This window comes from Odocoileus virginianus, chromosome 5 (genome assembly GCF_023699985.2).
Source record: "Odocoileus virginianus isolate 20LAN1187 ecotype Illinois chromosome 5, Ovbor_1.2, whole genome shotgun sequence".
NCBI lineage: Eukaryota > Metazoa > Chordata > Mammalia > Artiodactyla > Cervidae > Odocoileus > Odocoileus virginianus.
The window spans coordinates 17,011,274-17,035,238 of record NC_069678.1 but is presented as its reverse complement, the minus strand read 5'-3'; the positions used below and the strand labels follow the sequence as shown (position 1 = coordinate 17,035,238).

Sequence of the window (23,965 nt, the reverse complement as noted above, 5' to 3'; positions counted from 1 at the left end):
CCCAAAGCGGATCATGCCCCTTGGGCCCTGGGCGAGGAATGACCTCACTGTTAGTTTCTGCCCAGGCTTGAAGAAGGTGGGGAGCAAGACCACGTGCGGGAGCTGTCCTGGCCTGCTAATTCCAGTCCTGCCACACCCTAGTCACTTGTGTCGGGGGAGTGTTTTCCTGTGCCTCCATTTACCTAGCCACCCTATTTAAGCCAAAAGGATTCCTCCCACATAAAAACGCCCCCAGTCGTGCGCTAACCTAGGCAGACAGTTTCCCACTGGGGCACACGTTTAAGGGCTCTGGGGTAGGGGTGGAGGTTCTCAAGGGTTGAGGCCACAGACTCCAGGCCCTTTAACTCAGGCTCTGGTCCACCGCCCCTCTCTTAAGCACTGCCCTCCGCAGCTGCACTGCGGCGCCTTTAAACCCTCCCGGCCCTTGCCCCGCCCCTGGTCCGCCCCGTCCGAGGCGGGAGCAGGCTGAAAACCCCCGGCCCCGCCCGGGCGCTCCACTCGCGCTGCGGCCCCCGCCTCGAGAGCGCAACTCTCCGACCCACGTGAACCGTAAGCTGGTGGGAAGGGTCCTTGAGGGCGTGGGGATGTGCGCGATCTCTAGAAAGCAACAATCCCGAGCCTGCGGCTTGCTCCAGTGGGCTTGCGGATCGAGGGCTGGCAGGCAAGGGTCCGGTGACTGCCCTGCCCCGCCCTGGGCTGTCAGGTCCGTCCCCAGGCTCTGACCCTGCATTGTTGAGCGATGAGGTCAGGCGGTGTTGCTAGTGCATAGACGGGGCGTTCGTTGGGATCGGAGACTCTGGGAATGCGCTCCGTCAGCCGGCTCCAGTCCCGAGTCTCGCTGGGGCGAGAAAAGGAGGGGGTCACGAATTATACGGCTGGTCCAGAGCGATGCAGGGTACAGGGTCCCGGCGCCCACCCTTGGCCAGCTCCGCGCCACCGGGGCTTCCCAGGCGACCCTTCATTTCCTGGTTCCAGGAGCACGTGTGGGTGCTGCCTGCCCTCTTCGTTCCTGAAGCTCGTTTTTCTGGGGACTGGCTGTCGCGAGTTGGGGCGAGGGGGCGCCGTGCTCGGGTCCCGCAGCGGCCTGGCCTTCTCGGATTTGGGCGGGGACTTGAAGTTCCAGTCCTCTCCAGGAGGGTCCCTCGACCTCAAGCATCTGGAAGGTGGCAGCCCAGACAGCGCCTCGGGGTGCGCTGCCTGTAGGAGGCGGTGTTGGGGGAGGACGGCTGCTTTCCAGGCCTCCAGCCTCTACGGGAGCCGACGCCCCCACCTCTTGCCCCCTGCTGCTGGGAAAGTCGGTGGTGGCCGCGGGCGGGCAGGCGGGCTGCCCAGACCGCTGCGTCACCCCAGCGGCGGGCGGGGGGTGATTCATCCCAGTAACGGCCTAGGGTGTGGCGAGTGGGGGCGACTGTGGGGGGCGGACCAGCAGGACCGGAAATCGACTGCCGCAGACCTCCCCCACCCCCCTGGCCCGCGCGCTCTGCTGGCCTCCTTGAGTCTCCTGGAGCCCCTACGGGTGATGTTCTGGGGAAGCTTGGTATCTGCGAGCAGAAAGAAGCAGGGTAGAAGTGAGAATGGACTAGTGTGGGGATCCGGGGTAGGAGACCCGTGGTCCACCTAGTTTTCTGACTCCAGAGCACCAGACAGAGGGACAGCTCCTGGTCTGTAAGCCCACTTCCAATTTCTCCTTCCTAGTCCACAGGGAAGATTTCAAACTGCAGAGGAGGCCAAGGTAGTATGAGGCCAGCAGGGCCCTGCCCTTCCAGAATCAACAAATAAGTCCGTCCGAGTGCAGTTCTTCCCCCACACCCCGGCCCCGCTGGGGACTGGCCTCTAATCCTCCCCGCCGCCCCACCCCATCCCTTCTCCCCCCAGGATTTTCAGATATGGAGCTCTCTAGTTCAGAATGGGCCTTCTGTTGCCAGGATACTTCTTCTGAACTATTTCCTTGAATCTACATGTCTACCCCAACACTCGTAACTTCCCTTCTCCACATGCTTCCATTCCCTCCACAGTTGCTTCCGTGAGGAAGCCTTGCACGTGTCTGTACCTGTGAAGTGACCCTTCCCAAGGGTCCCACTTCTGCTCCCCCTGCCCTGCCTCTGACCCGGCTGAGCGCCTCCTGACCACTTCTGCGCTGAGTGGATGTTTCTGCCCGGTGCCCCCACCCTGCCCCATGCCTGTGTTTGGTACACAGAAGCCATGGCAACGGCCCCCCCACACCCCTCCTCCCCTGCAAGCCTTGTGGCTTCCTGTTTGTGGAGCTTCAGCTTTCTCTTCTGCTCCCTGACTTTTCTGAGAGCAAGGGGGCTGCCCCAAGGTGGCCCTTCAGTCGTAGGTCTCCCAGCGCCCCTGCTGCCTGCGGCACTTCACTTTAGAGGCAAGGGATCCCACTTCGCTTTTTCAGGATAGTCTAAATGCCAGTTCTGGGTTGGGAAGTCCCCCTGTGTCCTCTCTGCACAATGAATGGAGAGTCCCTTTGTCTTCACAATTCAACACCCCAGCCCGGAGCCCTGGAATCCTCCCGCCCCGCCCCACCCCCGCGTCCTCGGTGGGGTGAGGTAAGCCTCCCTGGTCCAGCCAGGGTCTGGGTGCGGCTGAGGGCTGGAGTGCCTTCTGAGCCCCTCCCTTCTCCCAGCTGTTGTGACCTCGTGGGTGGGGGTGGGGGCTGTTCCCACTGCTGTCGGGAGTGCCTCTGGAGTTCACCTTACTCACTGCCAGCCCACCCCCCAAGCTGTGCAGCTGTCGTCTTCCCTTTGGACCCCCAGCTCTGGGCCTTTCCCACACAGCTTCTCCCCACTCCAGCAGGCAACTGGCCACCTTCCCTCCTTTAAGGGCGAGCCCGGGTGTCACCCGGGTGGGCCACTGCAGTCCCAGCCCCGCGGCTCCTCGGAGGCTGTCTGCTCGTGGGGGCGGGGAGCACAGCTGTGGGCAGGCGGCCTCACAGCTCTGGCACCGCAGGGTCGGGGGCAGAGGCCCCGAGTGGAGCTGAGATACTGCAGCTGGAGCCCGTGACCTTGCCAGCTGTGTCCAGGCTCCAGCGTTTAGGAGGGCTCTCAACACCCACCCAGAGGTGGGCCTGGGGGGCTGAGTCTGTCCTACCCCTCCACACGTAATAGCAGAGGGGACAGGCTTTGGCCCTGCTCTCCCTTCGTAACCCTGGTGTCCGGGTTAATCATTCTCCTGTCCTTTCCTGGCTATGGTGATCGCTGGGCCTCAGGCCAGTTGGCTCCATGGAGACCCAGCCCTGAGGCCCAGGTGACCACAGTGAAGCTGCTCCCAGAAGTGAGGTCTGGACAAGGGGCTGGGACAAAGGGATTTCCTGGTGGCAGCAGCCTCTGCCCCCTCTCCTTCCTTCCAAGCCTTCCTATGCGGCAGGGGTCACAGGCTGGCAGAGACAGTGGTGGCTGAGCAGTTGGGGCTGAGCTGGGGGCAGGGAATCTTGTCTGCGCTCTCCGCAGACCTCAGCCACTCAGCCAGCCTGCCCTCCCCCAGCCAAGTGTGTGTGTGGATGGTGTGTGGGTCAAGGCCCAGACTGACATTTATCTGGCTGGGCTTTCAGGCTGGGTGAAGTGGGGGTGGGTTGCTCTTAATGAGGTTTAAAAATAGCTGATTTATGGGGAGGATCTCTGCTGGAAACCATGCATCCCCCATAAGTTGGAGGCAGAAGGGCAGCCCTGTTGGGAGTGTGGGGAGGGGAGGCCTGAGCTGGCCCCCGCAGGGACCGAGAGGTGTGAGGGGGTTTGAGGCAGCTGCTGTCCGTGTGACCTGCCCAGAGGGCCAGGGAGGAGGCGGTAGGATAGCTCAACCTGCTGTGTGCCTGACTTCATCCCTCAAGTCTGACCTGGCCTGGGGCCAGGCTGGGTAGGGCGAGTGTCTCCCTTCCCTCCACTCCAACTTAGGTGCCTGGTCTGGGGCATCCTCTGTTCTGTACAGGCAGCCAGCTCTATTTCAGAGCAGAAAGAAGACCATGGGGAGGAGACAGGGGCAGGAAACTGAGTCCCATCCCACTTCTGGTCCTGGCCCCCCTTGACATGTGGCATTCCAGGACAGGGCTCTGACTTAGGCAGCGAGGTGGTGGGTGGGGACAGACTGCCTACTACGAGGTTCGGTGCTGTCAACTCAGGCCAGTGGTCAGGAAACCAGCCCCCCCTCCCCATTCCTCCTAACTGAGGTCCTCAAACTAATACCATCCAAGGCTCCTGAATTAGGCCTTATTCTTGCTATAACAAATTATCACTAATTTTGTGACTTAAAGCAACATACATTTAGTATCTTGTGGTGCTAGGTCTCTCTGGCTAAAATCAAGGTGTCAGCAGGGCTGCATTCTTTCTAGGGGTGCCTAGGGGAGACTCCACGTCTTGCTTTTCCTAGCTTCTTGAGGCCACTTGTATTGCTTGGTTCATGGCCCTGTGAAACTCCATCATTGACTTCCTTCTCATTCTCCCACTTTGACTCAACTGCCTTCCTCTTTCACTTATAAGGACCCTTGCTGTGAGTACATTGGGCCCCGCTGGATGACCCAGGGTACTTTCCCTATCTCAAGATCCTTAATTCAGTCACACCTGCAAAATCCCTTTTGCAGTATAAGGTAACATGTGCAGGTTCTGGGAATTAGGACATAGGCACCTTTGCGGGAGCCATTCTGCCTCCCACTCCTTTTAGAAAGGAAAGTAGAATCAAGTAATACCTGATTTCTCAGGGAAAGTCCCATTGCCTAGTGAAATCTGTTAAGAGCCTACTCAGACCTACGTCTCCAGGAAGCCCTCCAGGCTGCTTCTGTCCATACTCCTCCCTTAATTCCTGCGGCAAACAGGCTTCCCTGCTGGCTCAGCAGTAAAGAATCCACCTGCAGTGCAGGAGATGTGGGTTCGATCCCTGGGTGAGGAAGATCCCCTGGAGGAGGACATGGCAACCCACTCTGATATTCTTGCCTGGGGAATCCCATGGACAGAGGAACCTGGTGGGCTACAGTCCATGTTGTTGGATGACTTAGCAACATGATCTGTGTAGTTTAATATTCATCCTGTACAGCTCTTGTACTTGCGTATGAGCTGCGTCTGTCTCTCTGATGGCATTATGTGCAACTTTAGAATCCAGGATTTCTGTCTCTTCTGCAAGCCCCAGTGCAAATAGCCAGTGCTCAATGAAAGTGTTAGTTGCTCAGTTGTGTCTGACTTTTTGCGACTCCATGGGCTGTAGCCTGCCAGGCTCCTCTGTCCATGGGATTTTCCAGGCAAGAATACTGGAGTGGGTTGCCATTTCCTTCTCCAGGGGATCTTCCCAACCCAGGGATCGAACCCACGTCTCTTGCATCTCCTGCATTGGCAGGTGTATTCTTTACCGTTAATGCCACCTGGGAAGCTCAGTGAAAACCCAGTGGCTAATTGAGGGTAGATCTGTCTAGTCCTCTAATTCCTGGCAGGGCTTCCCAAGCCACTTCATATTCTTTCCGAATCATTCTCCTTCCCAGACTGGAAAAGGCACAGCTGGGGTTAGAATGACCAGTTTGCCTTTGCTAAAGCTGACCACCCCTAATGAGGGGCCGAACCGCCAATCCTGGCCTCATTTACCCTATGTTCTATTCCAGTGGGTTTTATACTTCATTGTAGAAGTGGAACCATTCAAATGAAATCTAACGGGAAGCCTCAATGTAGTATACAGGTCCGGTCATAAGGGTGGGAGAACCCACAGGGGCCAAGGTGAGACGCTCTCATTTGGCAGCTGTTCTCCCCTCTGGGACCCACCTGAGGGATATGGTGTGTGTCCCTGGGACAGAGTCCCCCACTCCGCAGGCTGCAGAGTGCTGACCGCAGGTCTGGTTGTGTCCTCTCCCCAGCCCCCCACAGCCACTGCCGCCACCCTTGAGAATGGCCAACAGGGGACCTGCCTACGGCCTGAGCCGGGAAGTACAGCAGAAGATCGAGAAACAATACGATGCGGACCTGGAGCAAATCCTCATCCAGTGGATCACCACCCAGTGCCGCAAGGATGTGGGCCGGCCCCAGCCCGGGCGCGAGAACTTCCAGAACTGGCTCAAGGATGGCACGGTGAGAGCAGGGCGCTCCGGGAGAGTGAGAGTGGGCTGGGCCTGGGGGAGCGGGAATGGTCTCAGCTGAAGAAAGGAGTGCAACCGTGTCCCCACCTTTCCGGAGCCCAGGCATCTCCATCATGCAGAGGCCCTCCTGTTTTCCTCCCTCCCACCAAGGGAAGTGGAAGCCTTAGGTAGCAGGAAGGAGGAGGAGCTCCAGGGGAAGAGCTGGGGGAGGTGTGTTCTAGTCAGTGATCCTTGAAGAGCATGGTTCACTTTCTGGGCTCAGAGGCAGGGGCTGGACAGAAAGGAGCCTGAGGCTTTCTCCAGGTGGAGTCAGAACTGTCCTGAGGTAGGAGAGGCACCTCTGTCGTTCTCTGGAGCTGAGGGTGGTGCACTGTGACCTGTGGTGGGCACGGCCTCACCTCTGCACGCCTGCTGTCCTCCCCCAGGTGCTGTGTGAGCTCATTAATGGGCTGTACCCTGAGGGGCAGGCCCCAGTGAAGAAGATCCAGGCCTCCACCATGGCCTTCAAGCAGATGGAGCAGATTTCCCAGTTCCTGCAAGCAGCCGAGCGCTACGGCATCAACACCACTGACATCTTCCAGACCGTGGACCTCTGGGAAGGTGGGCCAAGGCCAGGGTCAGGGCACTGTTGTCCAGAAGAGCAGAGGTTGGCCTGAGCCATCTCCAGGGAGAAGGGGCAGGTTTCTGGCACCCCGAGGACAGAGGGGAGTGTGGATGTGTGTGCATGCTCATTTCTTTGTGTTTTTATAGAGGAGTTGACCATGTGGGAGGTTGGAATGGAGAAGAATAGGGAGATCAAGAGTCAGAGAACTTGGGGGCTGGGCCTGCTGACTTAGTGATAGAGGTGGAAGCCTGGCATTCAGGACCCTGGCCCCGTGGAGGCTAATATAGCCCCTCCTCCTTCCCAGGAAAGAACATGGCCTGTGTGCAGCGAACGCTGATGAATCTGGGCGGGCTGGCGGTAGCCCGGAACGATGGTCTCTTCTCCGGGGATCCTAACTGGTTTCCCAAGTGAGTATGTTGGGCAGCCCCGGCTTGGGCCAGCGTGGCGATCATGCTCACTCCTGTCCCTGGGAAACGCCCGTTACAAAGCACTTCCACATCCCTTGTCTCTATCCTCCCAGCTTTCCTGGGATGGCAAGGGACAGTCCCTTTTGAGAGATGAGGGGGTGGCTTCAGAGAGCTCAGTGCTCTCTGAGGCAGAGCGGGCACCAGCGCTTAAGCCAAAGAAAGCCTGTGCTCTGCCCTGGGAGGACACTTACTGGGGCAGCCTCCACCCCCCTCCTAACCAGCGTTCACTTCCCACCCAGGAAATCCAAGGAGAACCCTCGGTACTTCTCGGACAACCAGCTGCAGGAGGGCAAGAATGTGATTGGCTTACAGATGGGAACTAACCGCGGGGCTTCTCAGGCAGGCATGACCGGCTATGGGATGCCACGCCAGATCCTCTGATTGGCTCTGCAGCCCTGCCCCTGCCCTCCGTGAATGCTTAATATATATGTGGTTTTTTTTTTTTTTTTTTAGCATTGACATTCCCTGAGAGCCCCTGGGAGCTTTCACGCTCCCTTCTGCCAGGGTGGGGGCCTGACCTGTCTCCTCCGGGGGTGCCCGACTGTGGCCTCCCCCTTATGCTTACTAATACATTCCCTTCTCCAAACCCACAAAACTGGACCAACTGGCCTCTTTTCCCCTGGGACCAAGACTGGGGGGGGACCTCACCCCCTCTCTGCACCATACCTCTTCTCTTTCCTCTGGCCTCTTCCCTCTGAGCCCTGGGCCCTAATCCATTCCTTAGCTGGGAATCAAGGATGCTGCCTGACGGCCTTCTCCCCCAACAAGTATGCCTTGCCCACAGCTGTGGCTGCAGGGACTTAATTTATAGGGAGGGGCCTGTGGCCGCCGCCACCCCAGCCCCAGCTGGACTGCACTCACCACACTTGGGAGGCAGCCTGCCCTGGCAGGGGCCCCCAGGTTTCTCATTTTCCATTCCTTTCTGTGGCTAAGGGGTGGGGGTGAGGGGGCCTGGGAGGGAAGGCTGCTCACCGTGGGCTGGGGCTTGAAGAATCTGAGTTTGCTGATTTAAATAAAGAATCTCTTTTTTTTTTTTGGATGGATTCTGGCTGTGTCTGGGGCTGCTGAACCGACTGTGGGGAAGGGAGGGATGTGGGGGAAGTATAGGCACTGCCTCCAGGGAAGAGGTTTTTGAGATGGAAGGTCACAAGTGTCCCCCCATCTTTGACTTCCTTCCTGTTCTTTTTCTCACTTGTTTAGGTGAGGGGTTGAGAGGGGACAGGCCCTCTCTGCTGCCTTCAGGTTAGGAGTCATGATACAGGATATGTGGGCAGTGTCCAGAGGGAGGGGGGCCCTGACCTAGCTGGGCCCTTCCCACAAGCAGAACGGCTGTCAGTCCCCGCAGGAAGGTGGGGCCGACCGTCCCCCCAGTCCTGGGTCCTGACAAGTGTCTGGGTTGGAGTTCCCTCCCACAGGCTTGATGCCAGCTCTGTTGTAGCTGGCCAGACCAGCTTGGGGGGTAGGGTTGCAGTGGTGAGGGTCTGGTGAACAGGGGCATGAGTGAGCTGGACGGAGTTGGTGGTGACTGGAGGGAGAAAGCCTTGTTGATCAGACACTTGCGAGCTGCATGTTCTCGAGAGCCTAGCAGCATCTTCTGGATGGGTGGCCTTGGACCACAATTGTCAAATTTTGGGGTCGAGTTGTCCTGACTCCTACCCCTGACCTGGGCAAGAATGTTCCACCTGTAGTTTCCAACCCCACGGCCTTCCCATCAGATCTGACATCTCCCTTGAGTCCCTGGGCCAGCCCTCCCCACTTCAGCTCCCACCCCCATCAGTCAGCCTGGCCTCCATTGTCCCTCTCTCCACTTTTACTACCATTTATCTTTGTTTCCTGAGGCGGGAGAAAGCTACAGCATTGTGCTGAGGGTGACAGAATGTGCAGTGGTAGATAACCAGAGACCTTCCATTCTCCTTCCTCCCACCCCACTGCGGCTCCCTCTGCCAAGAAGCACCTACTGTGTGCCAGGCCCCAGGCCACTGCTGTGCATTAGCCATTAGCTCCGGGACTCTGCCTTATCCAGCTACGGGTGAGCTAGTATTTGCTTGCCTGCCGCACTCCCTTGGGTTGTGGCACAGATAAGATAGGCCGCCGCCTCTGTGCAAATTCCCAGGGAGTTAGCTCTCTCTCCAACCCATTATCTCCCAGTTATCTCCCATTCAGGAAGGCTTTGTGGAATGCCAGTAAGGAAGAATGATGTCATTGCCGAGACATTGGATTCACTGATATTTAAACTGAAAAACCGTTTGCACTCTTCTCTGATTTAACTATTAATAGCTACAAATTATTGGCCACCAGCCTCATGACTTTCTGGGACCAGCACACCACAGAGCCAAGACTGAGAACATCTGTGTTCTCCCAGCAGATTCCCGTGATAGTCCATGAAGTGGATATTACTCTATTATTCCTTCATTTTGTTCCCAGGTGAACACACTGGATCTCAGGACCAAGACCACATAAGGAGTTAGTGTAGGGACTGGGGTTTTGAGGGCTTCCCTCGTGGCTCAGTAAAAGAATCCATCTGCCAATGCAGGAGATTCAAGAGATACGGGTTCGATCCCTGGGTTGGGAAGATCCCCTGGAGAAGGGAATGCAACCCACCCCAGTATTCATGCCTGGAAAATCCCACAGACAGAGGAGCTGGCAGGCTATAGTTCATGGGGTTGCAAAAGAGTCAGACACAACTTAGGGACTAAACAACCAGCAGAGTTTTGAATCCAGATCATCCTGGTTGGGTACTCGCTGAGCCTTGCTGCTCCAGCTGGGACTGAATTTTGAGAGGTGCTCAGCCTTCCTCCTGGCTGCAACCACTACCGCCAATAAGCTGTGTGAGGCCCTTCCATGTCTCCCCTTAATCCATCTCACTCTAGGTTCAGCTCCTTCCTTCTGGAAATGACCTCCACTGACAACTCAACACTTTGTTTGGTTTTCTGATGGCTTCATTCCAGCATTTTGTTCTATTTGAGGTCACAGTTTCATCCCTAATCCGGCCCCTCATATTTCCTGCTTCTCCATCAGGCCCTGGAGGCCAGAAAGGGTCCCAGTCCTGGGATCGGAAGGAAGAACTTCTCTGAATGGCACCCCCTTTCCCTGCCATCTCCTAGCAGTTCATTCCCCATGGCTCTCCACACTGGTGTCCCCAACACCGTGTGCCTGAGGGTCTGTTCTGCTGCCCCGAACAATCTCCCCTCCCAGATGTTACCGGGGATCCCTTCTCTCATTCGTCTTTGTTCAAATGTCACCTTCCAAGTACTGCCTTCCCTGGCCACCCTATTTAAAACTACACACTCCACCCTCAACCTGCACCCCATCATCCTTCCCTGCTTTCTCCTATCACCACCTGATATCCAATAAATTTTACTTATTTTATTTTCTGGCTCCACCCACAGAATGCATAGTCTGTAAGAGCAGGTTTGTGTTGGTTTTGTTGATACAGAGTGGTGCCAGGCATGTTGTAGGTGCTGGATAAATATTTGTTGAATGAATAAAGGAATGAATGAGTGAATATCACAAGGCCCTCATGCTCCTGAATCCCATGGCATGGTGCCCAGCCAGCCCAGCGTCCCAGCAACCAACCCAGCCTGTCACTGGATCTGAAATGGAACCAGCCTGTCTCTCAATTTCTGATGCTTCCTCATTGTTCATTTCTAAAAGGTAAAACCTGAGAAGTCCTCCCTACAACCAGAGGAGTGGTGGTTGGGAAGGGGATGGAGAGTGGTTTGTGTGCTCTGGGCAAATGGAAGGTGCACGGAGGACTTGGCAGGAAAAAAATGGGAGGAGGGCAGGGGGAAGGGGGAAGAGTCAACTTTGGTTCATTTACTCCTTGTGTTCAGCCTTGAAGTGGAAAACCACTGTGTAGGTAAAAGGAAAGTAGGCTTGGCCTGTGGTGGCTGACGGGAAGGAGAGCTGGAGCAGGGAGGCAGGGAGTAGGGGAAGGAGCAGGGGATGGAGAAGGGGGAGGAAGAGAGACAGTGTGGCTGACCTGTGTGGAAATAACTTAGTTCTGCACGGTCTGTTCCTGTGTACTGAGTGTGCATCCAGGTGTGTGAGAATTCACAGCACAAGGGCTCACGGGGTGACCATGTGTGGAGGCTGCCAGTGAGCAGGTGCTTACCAAGGCCTGGGGACTGGAGGTGCGGAGAGGTGTGTGCAGGCACAGTGTAAGCGTCTGAGCCCTTGTGCACGGCTCCGCCGACAGCAGTAGGTCCAACAGTAGGTCCGTTCTTGCCTGTGCAGCCCAGGGCGGCCTCCCAGAGCTTGGCAAAAGGCCCAAGGATCGGAGAAACAGGGGAAGGGCTGGACAGTAGGGCCCCAGGGAGGGAGCAATAAAGGGCCTGGGATTAAATTTGTTGAAGAGAAGGCTAAAGGTAAATTAGTAATCGGCTCTTTGCAAAGAAATGAGTTTTAGTCCCAGTGGCTGGGGAGGTAGATTAAAAGCAAATGCACTGAAGTTGCACAGAGAGAAATTTAGTTTAAACAAGGAAAAATGATCCTCTTGACTCAGGTGTTTTAGCCTCTGGATTCTTTTAAGGGTCAGGAGGAATGCCTTCAATAATAGTACAAATCTCATCATTTTCTTTTTTTTTTTTTTAGTTCTACCAGTTTGTTGCTACCAACCCATCTCCCTCCACCCTCTGCACGCGTGCTCAGTCATGTAACCCCATGGACTGCAGCCTGCCAGGCTCCTCTGTCCATGGACTTTTCCAGACAAGAATACTGGAGTGGGTTGCCATTTCCTTCTCCACAAATCGGATCTTCTTAACGTGGAAAATGGGCAATTCTGTCTGGAAACACTCATATATAAGCCATTTTTTTCATTCATGTATTCATTCCTTCAACAGTGCTTGGGGTTCTAACCTATGCCAGGCATAGGAGATATGAAGATTATTAACACATGATCTCTTTGCTCAGAAAGTGCAGTCCTGTAGGGGAGATAAAACATGGAGATGAGCCAAGGTAATTCAGAAAGCCAGTGATGAGTGCCTTTGGAAAAATGCCAAAGGGAGGATCACTGGCCAGCCTCCCACGGTCCTGGATCATTTCTGGAGTGGAGGCTGGTGGTGACACCGCAGTGAGCTGAGGCTGTGTGTCTCAGGGACCCTCTCCCTGATCTGTCCAGAGGAGCGGGGCTGCTGCTTGGGGTTTGGGGGGGGGGGGGGCAGTTGCTTCTCCAGAAAAGGGAGCTGTCAGTAGCTCTGTGGTGAGAAGTAAAGTTTCAGTGGAGGGTGAAGGTGCTGTTCTTTTCCTGCCTGGAATGGGGGTGGGCAAAGAGGTCTGAGTCAGGGTGAGAACCAGGGATTGGACCGGCACAGATCAACATCACTGGTGGAGGGTGGGTGTGCAGCAGGGTCATACAAATGTTGCCCCAGGCCCTGGGGCTGCCACACCATTTCACCCCACTGTTGGCAGGCCTGAGTTTGGAGCTCTGTTTCCATGAGAGCTCGGTGTGGGGCTGAACCATCACAGTAGTGATGATGACTCTGATTCACTACTGTTTTTCTGCTAGTCGCTGTGCTAAGGATTTAAGCTGTATATTATATTTGTCCTTTCACTATTTCAAAAAATATTTATTGAGCACCTATTCAGGGCAAGGCATCTATGGATGGTGGAGGATATGCAGTCAACAAGGCAGGTGTAGTCTGTGCCCTCCTGGGAGGAGCTAGAAGAGCAGAGCTGGTGGTAATATAATGGGATTTGTGGTGGGCTAAGGGGAGTCTAGGTGAGAAGTCAGAGGAGGAGACTTAGCACAGCCTCACGGGGAGGGACATCAGTGAAGATTTCTGGAAGGTGAGGTGTGAACTGAGGATTTAAGGACAACTAGAAGCATAAGGGAGAGGCCAGCAGTGATGAGGTGGGTGGTGATCTCAGCCAGGCTGCAGCATGGGCATGAGCTGGAGATGGAAATGTGCAGGGCCAGACGGTAGAATGGGCGTGTTTAGAGGTGGGAAGGATGGGTGCTGAGAAACACACAATATCAGAGGGGCTTCAATGTCAATGAATAATTTTGGACCTTTCATTAAGGGCAAGGGGGAGACACTGAAGGATTTTAAGCAGGAGGATGAAGAGATGAGAGTTGGGTTTTAATTTAGCCAAATTCCCTAGGCTGCAGGGTAGAGGATGACCTAGGAAGGGTAGAGAATTGTCTAGAATTATCTAGTCAGTGAGGCAGGTTGACTCCAGGAGGTTACTGCAGCAGTCCAGACGGAAGAGAGAGCAGCTGGATAAGAAAGACCAGTGAAGATGGAAAGAAGAGACTGGATTTCCACATTGCTTAGTACTCCGTGCAGAGTGAAGGGGAAGAGGGAGCCAGAAAGACAGGCTTCTGGCTTCAGCCACTAAGCAAATGGTGTCTGGATCTGGGTCACGAAATACTATGGGCTGTCCTGGTGGCTCAGATGGTAAAGGATCTGCCTGCAATGCAGGAGACCTGGATTCAATCCCTGGGTTGGAAAGATCGCCTGGTAAAGGGAATGGCTACCCTCTCCAGTTTTCTTGCCTGGAGAATTCCATGAACAGGAGAGCCTGACGGGCTAGAGTCCATGGGGTCACAAAGAGTCAGACACAACAGAGTGACTAACACACATGGAATATTATTCTCTCCCATTTTACAGATGGGGAATCTGTAACTTGCAGAATAAAAGTAACTTGCAGAACCCAGCAGGTGGCTGAACTGGGACTTACACTTGTGGCAGAAGAAGTCCAAGCTAACTGCTCCCCCCATGATGGTGCTTCTTGGCTTGGTGGCTGACACTGGGGAGGGATTTCACTTGCAGGCGGCATGAACTGTGGTTTTTCTGTGGGTGGCAGCTGGGGCCACAGTGAGGAAGGGAGAGGTCAGGCTTAGGAAGAGTGCAGAAAGTTCAACTCTCTAGCAGCCACCTCTCGAAGGCAAATGAAGAACTGGCAGAACTGGCAGCTATAAAAAAGGAACTAATGGAAAGACCTCAAGGCCCAGCCCCTGATCCTGTAACTTGGGGTTTCTGTCCTCAAGGCTCCTTGATTTTTTTGGAGCCCACTGACAGCCTAGCATTTCCCTCCAGCAAGAAAAACTACCACAACCACCAGGACAATATCTGAGAGTTGTGCTTTCCAGGCACTTCCATATCTATGAATTCCAGGGACAGGGAGCCTTGTCACCACTTGGGAAGGCTTGGATATTTTTATACCCTTTGGGGAGAAGAGAGAAACTGAAACCTAGAGGCTGTAAGTGATGATGGTCCAGGGTCCCAGGGATTTTGAGAATAAAAATCACACCTCAAGTGTCTTTAGATGACTCCTGGTTCTCAAAACAGTAGTACCAGACCCAGAAGGAGCTCATCCCAAGTTCATGGTTTTGAACTGGTTCTGCTTGTACCAGAATCCAGGTCTTCGGACTCCTGGTCACTCGCCAGTTGTTGAAAATACCCAGGTCAAGCATCCCTGGGGATGGGACTGACTGGAGAGTCCAGCAGACACACAGAATGGTTGGAATGCCTCAGGGCCCACCCAGGATCTTCCCCAACCCTGCCACCCTCTAAGAACTGAAATCCCCTGGGTACTGGTTGGAAATGCAAATTCTAGTTAGTCCTGTTAGGCCAGGACTCTGCATTGAAGGTAGTGGGGGTGGTGCTCTGAATTTACAGTTTAACCTGGCTCTCCCTGTAATTCTTAGGCAGCAGCACTGTCCTAGGTGATTCAGAGAGAGAAGTTTCTCCAACAAGAAAACTGAGGTCTGAGCCAGCCCTGGCTGTGCCTTGAACTGGAGTTGCCTCCACCCCGCCCCCCGCCCTGTACTGTTTGGCGACTGTGGCTGGGTTGCCAGGGGAACCAGGCTGTGTAACTTCCTGGCTTTGGCGGTTTTCCCCTCCTTGGCCTTATCTCAGCGTCCGCCACCCAGTCCGGGCCCGTGCTGGTCACGTAGGAGGGGGAAGCTGGTGCTAGGCGTGTGGAGGCATACCCAGGGCACCAGGGCAATGCTGACCCCAGAACGTGGGAGCAGGCAGGAGGGTGGAGATGAGATTTTTGAAGTTGGGAAGCCTGCAGATTTATTGATGACTTTCTTCTTGGCCTGAGAGTTGTCTGCCCAGGGGGAATGTGGCCAGGTAGGGAGGTTAAGGGAAGTGGGAGGGATGACCAGCATGAGGCTCTCTCTGGCACTGTTCCGCCCAGGGCGGGGAGGGCACCAATGTCAGAGGGTGATATTGCCCTAACTGGCCTGTACCCTCTCATCTTTCCCTCCCCTCTTCTAGACCCAAGAACTCCAAACAGCCACAGGCATCACCCAGCAGTTCTCACTTCCGTTCTCCCCCTAACCATCTTCTTCCCCCAGTCTCACTCCACCACACTCCTGCCTCGGTGCTCACAGTCTTTCTCCTTGGCCCCAGATTTCTTCTTGTCAAACTCTCTCCCCTGTCCCTGTCCCTCGCCTGGTCTCTCAGGCTGTGGCAGGAGGGCTCTGCAGTTTTTAAGAATGGGAAAGAGAAAGAGAGTTTTGAAGAAAGCAGGAAGGCAGTAAATTCCTGGTGGAAAATAATTCATGCATTTAAGTATTTATTTATGTTTTAAGCCATACTTTGTTTTAGAAAGACTTGAGGCAATTTTGAGAGTTCAAATATTCCAGGAAGAAAGGGGTTGTGAAACAGTCTCTCAGGCTTCCTTGCAGCTTAGAGGATTTACAGTCTGATTCCTGGTCGTGTTTTTACGACACTGAGGACAAAAGACATTCCCTCCTCCCCCGATAGCCTCCTGCTTTGTGAGAAAGGGAAGAAAGCCACCGGGCAGGATGCAAACTGATTTTTGAACCTGGTTTGCCCTTCACAGCCCCTCTCTTCTGGGCTATTATCCATCTCATAGATGAGGAAACAAGACTCAGGTGGTTGGGCAGGTCACCTAAGGCCTCTCAGCTATCAGCGGCCGTGCTGGGAGTCAAACTCTGCCGGTCTGGTTCCCAAAACTTAGTCACTGCTATCCTTCTTCACTGTGCTGCCTCAGGAACATAAGTCATGGGGGAGAGCTCCCTCTAGGCTGCCCTAGATAGAACTGGGGGCTCTGAACAGCCTAGGAAACAGTCTTGCTTTGGTGAGACCTGGGTGGGTGTCCTAGAATTCCCTTCACAGGCAGGTGTTACCCCTAAGAATGGAGAAGAAGCTGCCACAGGAGGCCGGTCCGGAGGAGGCAAGTGGGGTCCTGGAGAAATGCCAGAATGTGTGCATATAGCAAAGGAGTTCAGAGAGCACAGGAGTGTAGCGGAGCATCACTAACCCATGACTCCATGCACTGAGCACAAAAGCTTCTATAGGAAGGCAGAAGCCCCATCTTTTTGGCCCATTGTACATGTGTGACCCTGCTCCCCACTATCTCATGTCTAGAGCCGGCAACTCTGATCCCTGTGCTCAGAAGTACAGGTGCCTAAATGCATTTCAGAGACAAAGAAAGAATCAGAGTCTCCTTTCTCAGGCTTTTAGGCAGGAGACATGTTCCACTGAGAGGCCAGACTTTTCATTTTAACCAAATGGCTCCCCTGGGTCCCGTCTCCCAGGCTCCTCCCATTTAAATGTGCTGATTCATCACAGAGTCAAAATTCTCATCCCTCTTGCCTCAGCCGACAAGGGAGCATCTCAGGAGACTAGCCGGATGGGGCCTGCCTAATCCAGCACCCCAAGGCCCTGTGGGGTGAGGAGGAGCTATGGGAGCCAGCCCAGGTCTTGGGCTTTGCTCCCAGCCCCGAGGCACCCAGCAAATCTCTCAGCTCTGGGCTCCTGGCCAACAATCCAGGGTTTACTCTGAGACTTCACTGGGAGTGGCGACTGGTAGGAAGGGTCAGGCAGCCAGAGGTGGGGCTAGGGTTGAGCAGAGAATCCGGACCTGCCCTCTTCCTCAGGCGATTGCAGCCAGCAGTTCCCCATTGTTCTCACCCCTCGGCTTGCTGGCCATGGGCAGAGCAGAGGAGGAGAGTGAATAGAGAGCTTGGGGGTCGGAGTAGAAGGAGGAAAATCCCAAAGATGCACAGCAAGTAGAGAAGAGAGGAAGAAAAGGAAGGGAACAGGGGAGAATGTGGAAGAGGGCAGTGAGGGAGGGGCTGGCAGAGCAGCTGAGGTTGGGAGGGGAGCGCAAGGGCACCTGCCCCAGTCCCATCGGACATGGTTGGGCACTTGAGCCAAGTTTTGCTGAGAAGGGAAAGGTTGCCTTCCACTTATCAGGGGTGGGACTGCTGAGTTTTGTGAGGCCTGAAGTCTTGGAAGACCCTTTTAAGAAAAATGATACAAAATTAATTAGAGGAGTAAACAATTAGAATAGTCACAGCAAATTATATATTTTTAAAAAAATCTGGCAAATACTGTAAGCATCATGACATCTGGAAGAATGACATAAGATTCGTATGAATTTCTCAACCACAAACTGACTCTTGCCATGGGTGCTTGTCATCCATTTCTGCAAGGATTAAATCACGTGCTGCGGCAGCTGCTGACCCTCAACACCCCCGGAAGGAGTTCAGGGCGGAGAGCAGAAACGAGGCACTCTGTGCTCCTGGAAAACTGGCAGGACAGGTCTTTAGATAGATATTCTCAGAAGTTGATTTTATGAGTCCAGTTCTTCTATCTCCTCATATCTAGAAAAACACTAAAATCCTTCTCAGTGTTGACTGTTTCCTGTGACTAGCAGAACCTTTCTGAAAAATAAATGGGCTTGATTGCATGTGTTTCTCCTTTCCCAAGGTCACATACACATGACCTTCCCCTCTTCCTCTTTGGAGCAGGCTCTAGGAGCTCTCTGAGGTGCTGTCTCCTGGGCGGCAGTACTCATTTTGCCCCCAGTAAAACTTACAATTCTCACGTTGTACACTTTTGTTAAGTCAACAAATTCGCTGCCTGAAACAAGTGTAAAAGAGTTTTCGCCTTTACCTTTTTGTGGCTGCTTATTTTTTGTCCCTCCACATGTCAATAATTTTATAATATGAATATTACTTTTTACAGAGAATGGACTTCCCTGGTAGCTCAGTCAAGACCTACCAGTTTTTCCTCTGGCATGATTTTGATCAGCCCTTTTATTATTGACAGAATGTTTCATTCATTTCAGTTTCTTGTTGTATCAGTTTTTTGATTGCTGTCAAATTTGAGAAATCTGTGAAATTTCTTATATGAGTTGTAGGATTTGAGGAGATTGTTCAGTACGTAATCTTAAATATTCTTTGAGTTGATGGCACTCATTGACCAGACTGTCATAAGTCCTCATTTTAGTGTACGAATGGGAATCTTATGCAGTCTCCATCAGTGTCAATCTTTTATGTCAAACCAACAAGAAATTTAATATTTCACCAATACATTCACATGATTTTTCCCCCTGGTTAGCTGGATTATTAAACAATCCAAGCACTTGTTTATTCTGTTCAAAATTTTTCTATTCCTCTTATTGAATTGGGGCTTCCCAGGTGACTCAGAAGGTGAAGAATCTGCCTGCAATGGAGGAGACCCAGGTTTGATGCCTGGGTTGGAAAGATTCCCTGGAGAAGGGAATGGCTACCCACTCCAGTATTCTTGCCTGGAGAATCCCATGGACAGAGGAGTCTGGTGGATTACAGTCCATGGGGTCACGAAGAGTTGGACAACTGAGTGACTAACATTTATTGGATTGCCTTTTTTGATAATCTGAAAATTTTTGTTTCAATTTGCTTCTCAATTTCAAAATAATTTCTACTGATTTCATGGTTCATTTTTAGTACTTTTGTTTCATAAATCCATTAATTTTTTTTATTGAAATATAATTATATAACATTGTGTTAGTTAGATTCCATATTTATATTTATCATGAAATTATCACCACAACAATTCATCACCACGTATAGTTATAATTTTTTTTCTAGGATGAGAGCTTTTAAGATCTTTAACTTTCAAATATACAATACAATATTACTAATGATAGACACCATGCTGTACATTATATCTCCAGGACTTTTATTATTTTTTTGGCCATGCTGCATGGCAAATGGATCTTAGTTCCCCAATCAGGGATGGAACCCATGCCCCGTGCAGTGGAAATGTGGAGTCTTGACTACTGGACAGCCCGGGAAGTCCCAGGACTTATAACTGGAAGTCTGTATTTTTTTACTCCCTGTTCTGCCTCTGATGTCACCAGTCTGTTCTCGGTACCTATGAGTCCTCTATTTTTTAGATTCCACATATAAGTGATACCATACTGTGTTTGTTTTTCTCTATTTGACTTATTTCACTTAGCATGATGCCCTCAACGATGACCCATGTTGTTGCAAATAGCAAGATTTCAGTCTTTAAAAAAAAAAATAATTGAATAATATTCCATTGTATATATACGCACACCATATTTTCTTTATACATTGATGGATATTTAGGTTGCTTCCATGTCTTGGCTATTGCTGTAGTGAACATGGGGTTCATATATCCTTTTAAGTAGTGTTTTCATTTCCTTTGGATAAATACTCATAAGTGGAATTGCTGGATCATATGGTAGTTATATTTTAAATTTTTTGAGGAACCTCTATACTGTTTTCCAGGAGACTGGGATCAAGACCATCCCCATGGAAAAGAAATGCAAAAAGGCAAAATAGTTGTCTGAGGAGGCCTTACAAATAGCTGTGAAAAAAAGAGAAGCAAAAAGCAAAGGAGAAAAGGAAAGATATTCCCATTTGAATGCAGAGTTCCAAAGAATAGCCAGGAGAGATAAGAAAGCCTTCCTCAGCAATCAGTGCAAAGAAATAGAGGAAAACAACAGAATGGGAAAGACTAGAGATCTCTTCAAGAAAATTAGAGATATCAAGGGAATATTTCAGGCAAAGATGGGTTCGATAAAGGACAGAAATGGTATGGACCTAACAGAAGCAGAAGATATTAAGAGGTGGCAAGAATACACAGAAGAACTGTACAAAAAAGATCTTCATGAGCCAGATAATCACAATGGTGTGATCACTCATCTAGAGCCAGACATTCTGGAATGTGAAGTCAAGTGGGCCTTAGAAAGCATCACTACGAACAATGCTAGCGGATGTGATGGAATTCCAGTTTAGCTATTTCAAATCCTGAAAGATGATGTTGTGAAAGTGTTGCACTCAATATGCCAGCAAATTTGGAAAACTCAGCAGTGACCACAGGACTGGAAAAGGTCAGTTTTCATTCCAATCCCTAAGAAAGGCAATCCCAAAGAATGCTCAAACTACTGCACAATTGCACTCATCTCACACGCTAGTAAAGTAATGCTCAAAATTCTCCAAGCCAGGCTTCAGCAATACGTGAACTGAGAACTTCCAGATGTTCAAGCTGATTTTAGAAAAGGCAGAGGAACCAGAGATCAAATTGCCAACATCCGCTGGATCATCGAAAAAGCAAGAGAGTTCCAGAAAAACATCTATTTCTGCTTTATTGACTACGACAAAGCCTTCAACTGTGTGGATCACAATAAACTGTGGAAAATTCTGAAAGAGATGGGAATACCAGACCACCTGACCTGCCTCTTGAGAAACCTGTATGCAGGTCAGGAAGCAACAGTTAGAACTGGACATGGAACAGACTGGTTCCAAATAGGAAAAGGAGTATGTCAAGGCTGTATATTGTCACCCTGCTGATTTAACTTATATGCAGAGTACATCATGAGAAATGCTGGGCTGGAAGAAGCGCAAGCTGGAATCAAGATTGCCGGGAAAAATATCAATAACCTCAGATATGCAGATGACACCACCCTTATGACAGAGAGTGAAGAGGAACTGAAAAGCCTCTTGACGAAAGTGAAAGAGGAGAGTGAAAAAGTTGGCTTAAAGCTTAACATTCAGAAAACTAAGATCATGGCATCTGGTCCCATCACCTCATGGGAAATAGATGGGGAGACAGTAGAAACAGTGGCTAACTTTATTTTTTTGGGCTCCAAAATCACTGCGGATGGTGACTGCAGTCATGAAATTAAAAGACGCTTACTCCTTGGAAGGAAAGTTATGACCAAACTAGATAGCATATTAAAAAGCAGAGACATTACTTTGCCAACAAAGGTCCGTCTAGTCAAGGCTATGGTTTTTCCAGTAGTCATGTATGGATGTGAGAGTTGGACTATAAAGAAAGCTGAGTGCTGAAGAATTGATGCTTTTGAACTGTGGTGTTGGAGAAGACTCTTGAGAGTCCCCTGGACTGCAAGGAGATCCAACCAGTCCATCCTGAAGGAGATCAGTCCTGGGTGTTCATTGGAAGGATTGATGCTGAAGCTGAAACTCCAATACTTTGGCCACCTCATTCGAAGAGTTGACTTGTTGGAAAAGACCCTGCTGCTGGGAGGGATTGGGGGCAGAAGGAGAAGGGGACGACAGAGGATGAGATGGCTGGATGGCATCACTGACTCGATGGGCATGAGTTTGGGTAAACTCTGGGAGTTGGTGATGGACAGGGAGGCCTGGCGTGCTGTGATTCATGGGGTCGCAAAGAGTTGGACATGACTGAGCGACTGAACTGAACTGATACTGTTTTCCAGAGAGGCTGGAATTTCCATTCTCACCAACAGTGAACAAGAATCCCTTTTCTCCACATCCCAGCAATGCTTATTGTCTCTTGGCTTTTTTGTAAAAAGTTAATTTATTTTTTATTGAAGGATAATTGCTTTACTAGCTCTTGTCTTTTTGATAATAGCCATTCTAATATGTGTGAGGTGATATCTAATTGTGGTTTTGATTTGCATTTTCCTGATAGTGACATTGAGCACCTTTTCATGTACCTGTTGGCTGTTGTTTGTCTTCTCTGGAAAAACATTGATTCAGTTCCTGTGTCCATTTTTCAACCAATTTTTTTTTGACTGGGCTGTGTGGCATGTGGGATCTTAGTTCCCAGACCAGGAATCGAACCCATGCCCCTTCAGTGGAAACTCCGAGTCCTAATCACTGGAATACCAGGGAGTTCCCTCAAATTTCTTTTGAAACTGCGTTCATGCTAAGTCGCTGCAGTCATGTCTGACTCTTTGTGACCCCAGGGACTGTAGCCCACCAGGCTCCTCTGTCCATGGGATTCTGCAGGCAAGAATACTGGAGTGGGTTGCCATTTCTCCTTCAGGGGATCTTCCTGACCCAGGGATCCAACCGGCATCTCCTGCATTGCAGGCAGATTCTTCACCATCTGAGCCACCAGGGACAAAGGCTTTCCGCTGCATTCCTTCGTCCCCCTTCTTCCTGAGCCAACCTCACACCTTTTCCTCAGAGAGGCAGCCTGGCTTGAGAAAAGAGCACTAACTTTTGAGCTCGGACAGTTATCTCTCTTGGCCTTTAGTCTCCTCTTTGGTGATGGGGATAATAACCACCTCCATATAGATGCGGCTGTGAGAACTGGGTGGAAAATGTAGAGGAAGTATCCCAATCCACAGGGGACTGGTTACTTCATCTTCCTTCCTCTCTGGGCTCCAGGGGAGAGGCTGGGGAAGAAGGGTGCCAGCAATAGGAAAGCCCAAACCCTTCCCCCACCACCCCTCGAGCGGGGAGCATTGTCCCTGGGAGGATAGCTACTCTTGCCTCCCCCTCCCTCTGATCTCACCTCCGACACTTTCAGCCGCTCCACTCCCTCAATTTGTCCCGAGGATCCCAAAGGAGCTAAGGTTGGGAAATCTGGGGAAGGAATGTGAAGCTTGCCAGAGTTGAGTCCTTTTAAAAACAGCTGGGGGAGACCTGGTCCTCCCCCCCCCCCCCCACTCCCCTAAAGCTTGTAACAGCCCTTTGCAGCCCGAACTCCACAGCCGACCCTTCAGCCCCGAGTGTATCACAGGAGGCAGTGATACAAATGGCTCTGCAACACAAATGTCAGGGTGGAGTGAACTCCAGAAAGGTGGGCTGTGGAGAGATGTCTAGGGGTGGGGAAGTGGCTCATCGGACTGCAGTCACCACTTCTTTTTGGTCCAGGAGTTCAGTTTATCAGTACTTGGTCAGGTGGAAAGGATTTTTTTGAGGCTTGCAGCAGGTATGGCTGGGGGGACCAGCTCAATTCTCTCCCGGCAGGTTGGGAGGGGGTAGGGTTTAGTCACTAAATCCTGTCTGACTCTTGCGACCCTATGCACCCACCAGGCTCCTCTGTCTATGGGATTCTCTAGGCAAGAATACTGGAATGGGTTGCCGGTTCCGTCTCCAGGGAATCTTCCCGACCCAGGAACGAACAGGGGTCTCCTGCATTGCAGGCAGATTGGGAGGCAGAGGTGCCAAATCAAACTGCGAAAATCGTAAAACTCCTAAAAAGCTTTCCAGAACAGTTCATGGAAACAGGGAAGCGTTAAAAGGCGGGTTCCCAAAGCCACGTCCATAGATTTCGATTTCAGATAGTCTGGTAGAGTCTACATTTTATTTTGAATACATTCTTCCAGGTAATTCTGAGCTGGAGGTCTGAAGTCAACATTTTAAGGACCTGCTCCTTAAAATACATACATATCCTCACTGCTGGAAGTCCTTTCTTTGGTCAAACTAGACTCTGCTGTTTTGAAAGTTGTTTCGGGGGATCCTGCTTACTTCTCTGCAGACTAAATTCTCATCAGGGTTTGGCTTAGCTCCTCACACTGGGGCAACGGTAACCATGGTAACCTAAATGGGGAGTAGGGGAAGAATCGTGAACCTGGGCCTGGCTCCTGGAGGGGCTGGCGGCAGATAGACCCGGACCCATGCTAGGCCCTTCACAATTTAGATCTTGACCTAAGAGTTCAGCCAAAGCAAAGTGAAGAGCGGGGCGCTCCAGAGGGTCATGCTTTTAGAGATACGGGTCCCTGCTTCAGCGCCGGCGGGAATGGACACAGGCAGAGAGAGATTCGTGTTCCTGAAGCCACTGCGCTCGACCCTCCGCCAAACTGGAGCGGAGAGGCGGGGCACGGCCGGGCCGGGGGCGG

The 23,965-nt window shown here is 51.8% G+C and overlaps 1 protein-coding gene across 1 annotated transcript; it reads left to right on the top strand.

The window, feature by feature from the left end:
* Positions 1–440: 440 nt before the first annotated feature.
* TAGLN2 (transgelin 2) lies at positions 441–8,172 on the top strand. Its single transcript, XM_020904487.2, has 5 exons — positions 441–549; positions 5,840–6,050; positions 6,484–6,658; positions 6,967–7,069; positions 7,369–8,172. Exons 2-5 carry the CDS (start codon positions 5,871–5,873, stop codon positions 7,508–7,510), a joined length of 600 nt encoding a protein of 199 aa, XP_020760146.1. The 5' UTR covers positions 441–549; positions 5,840–5,870; the 3' UTR covers positions 7,511–8,172.
* Positions 8,173–23,965: the final 15,793 nt, after the last annotated feature.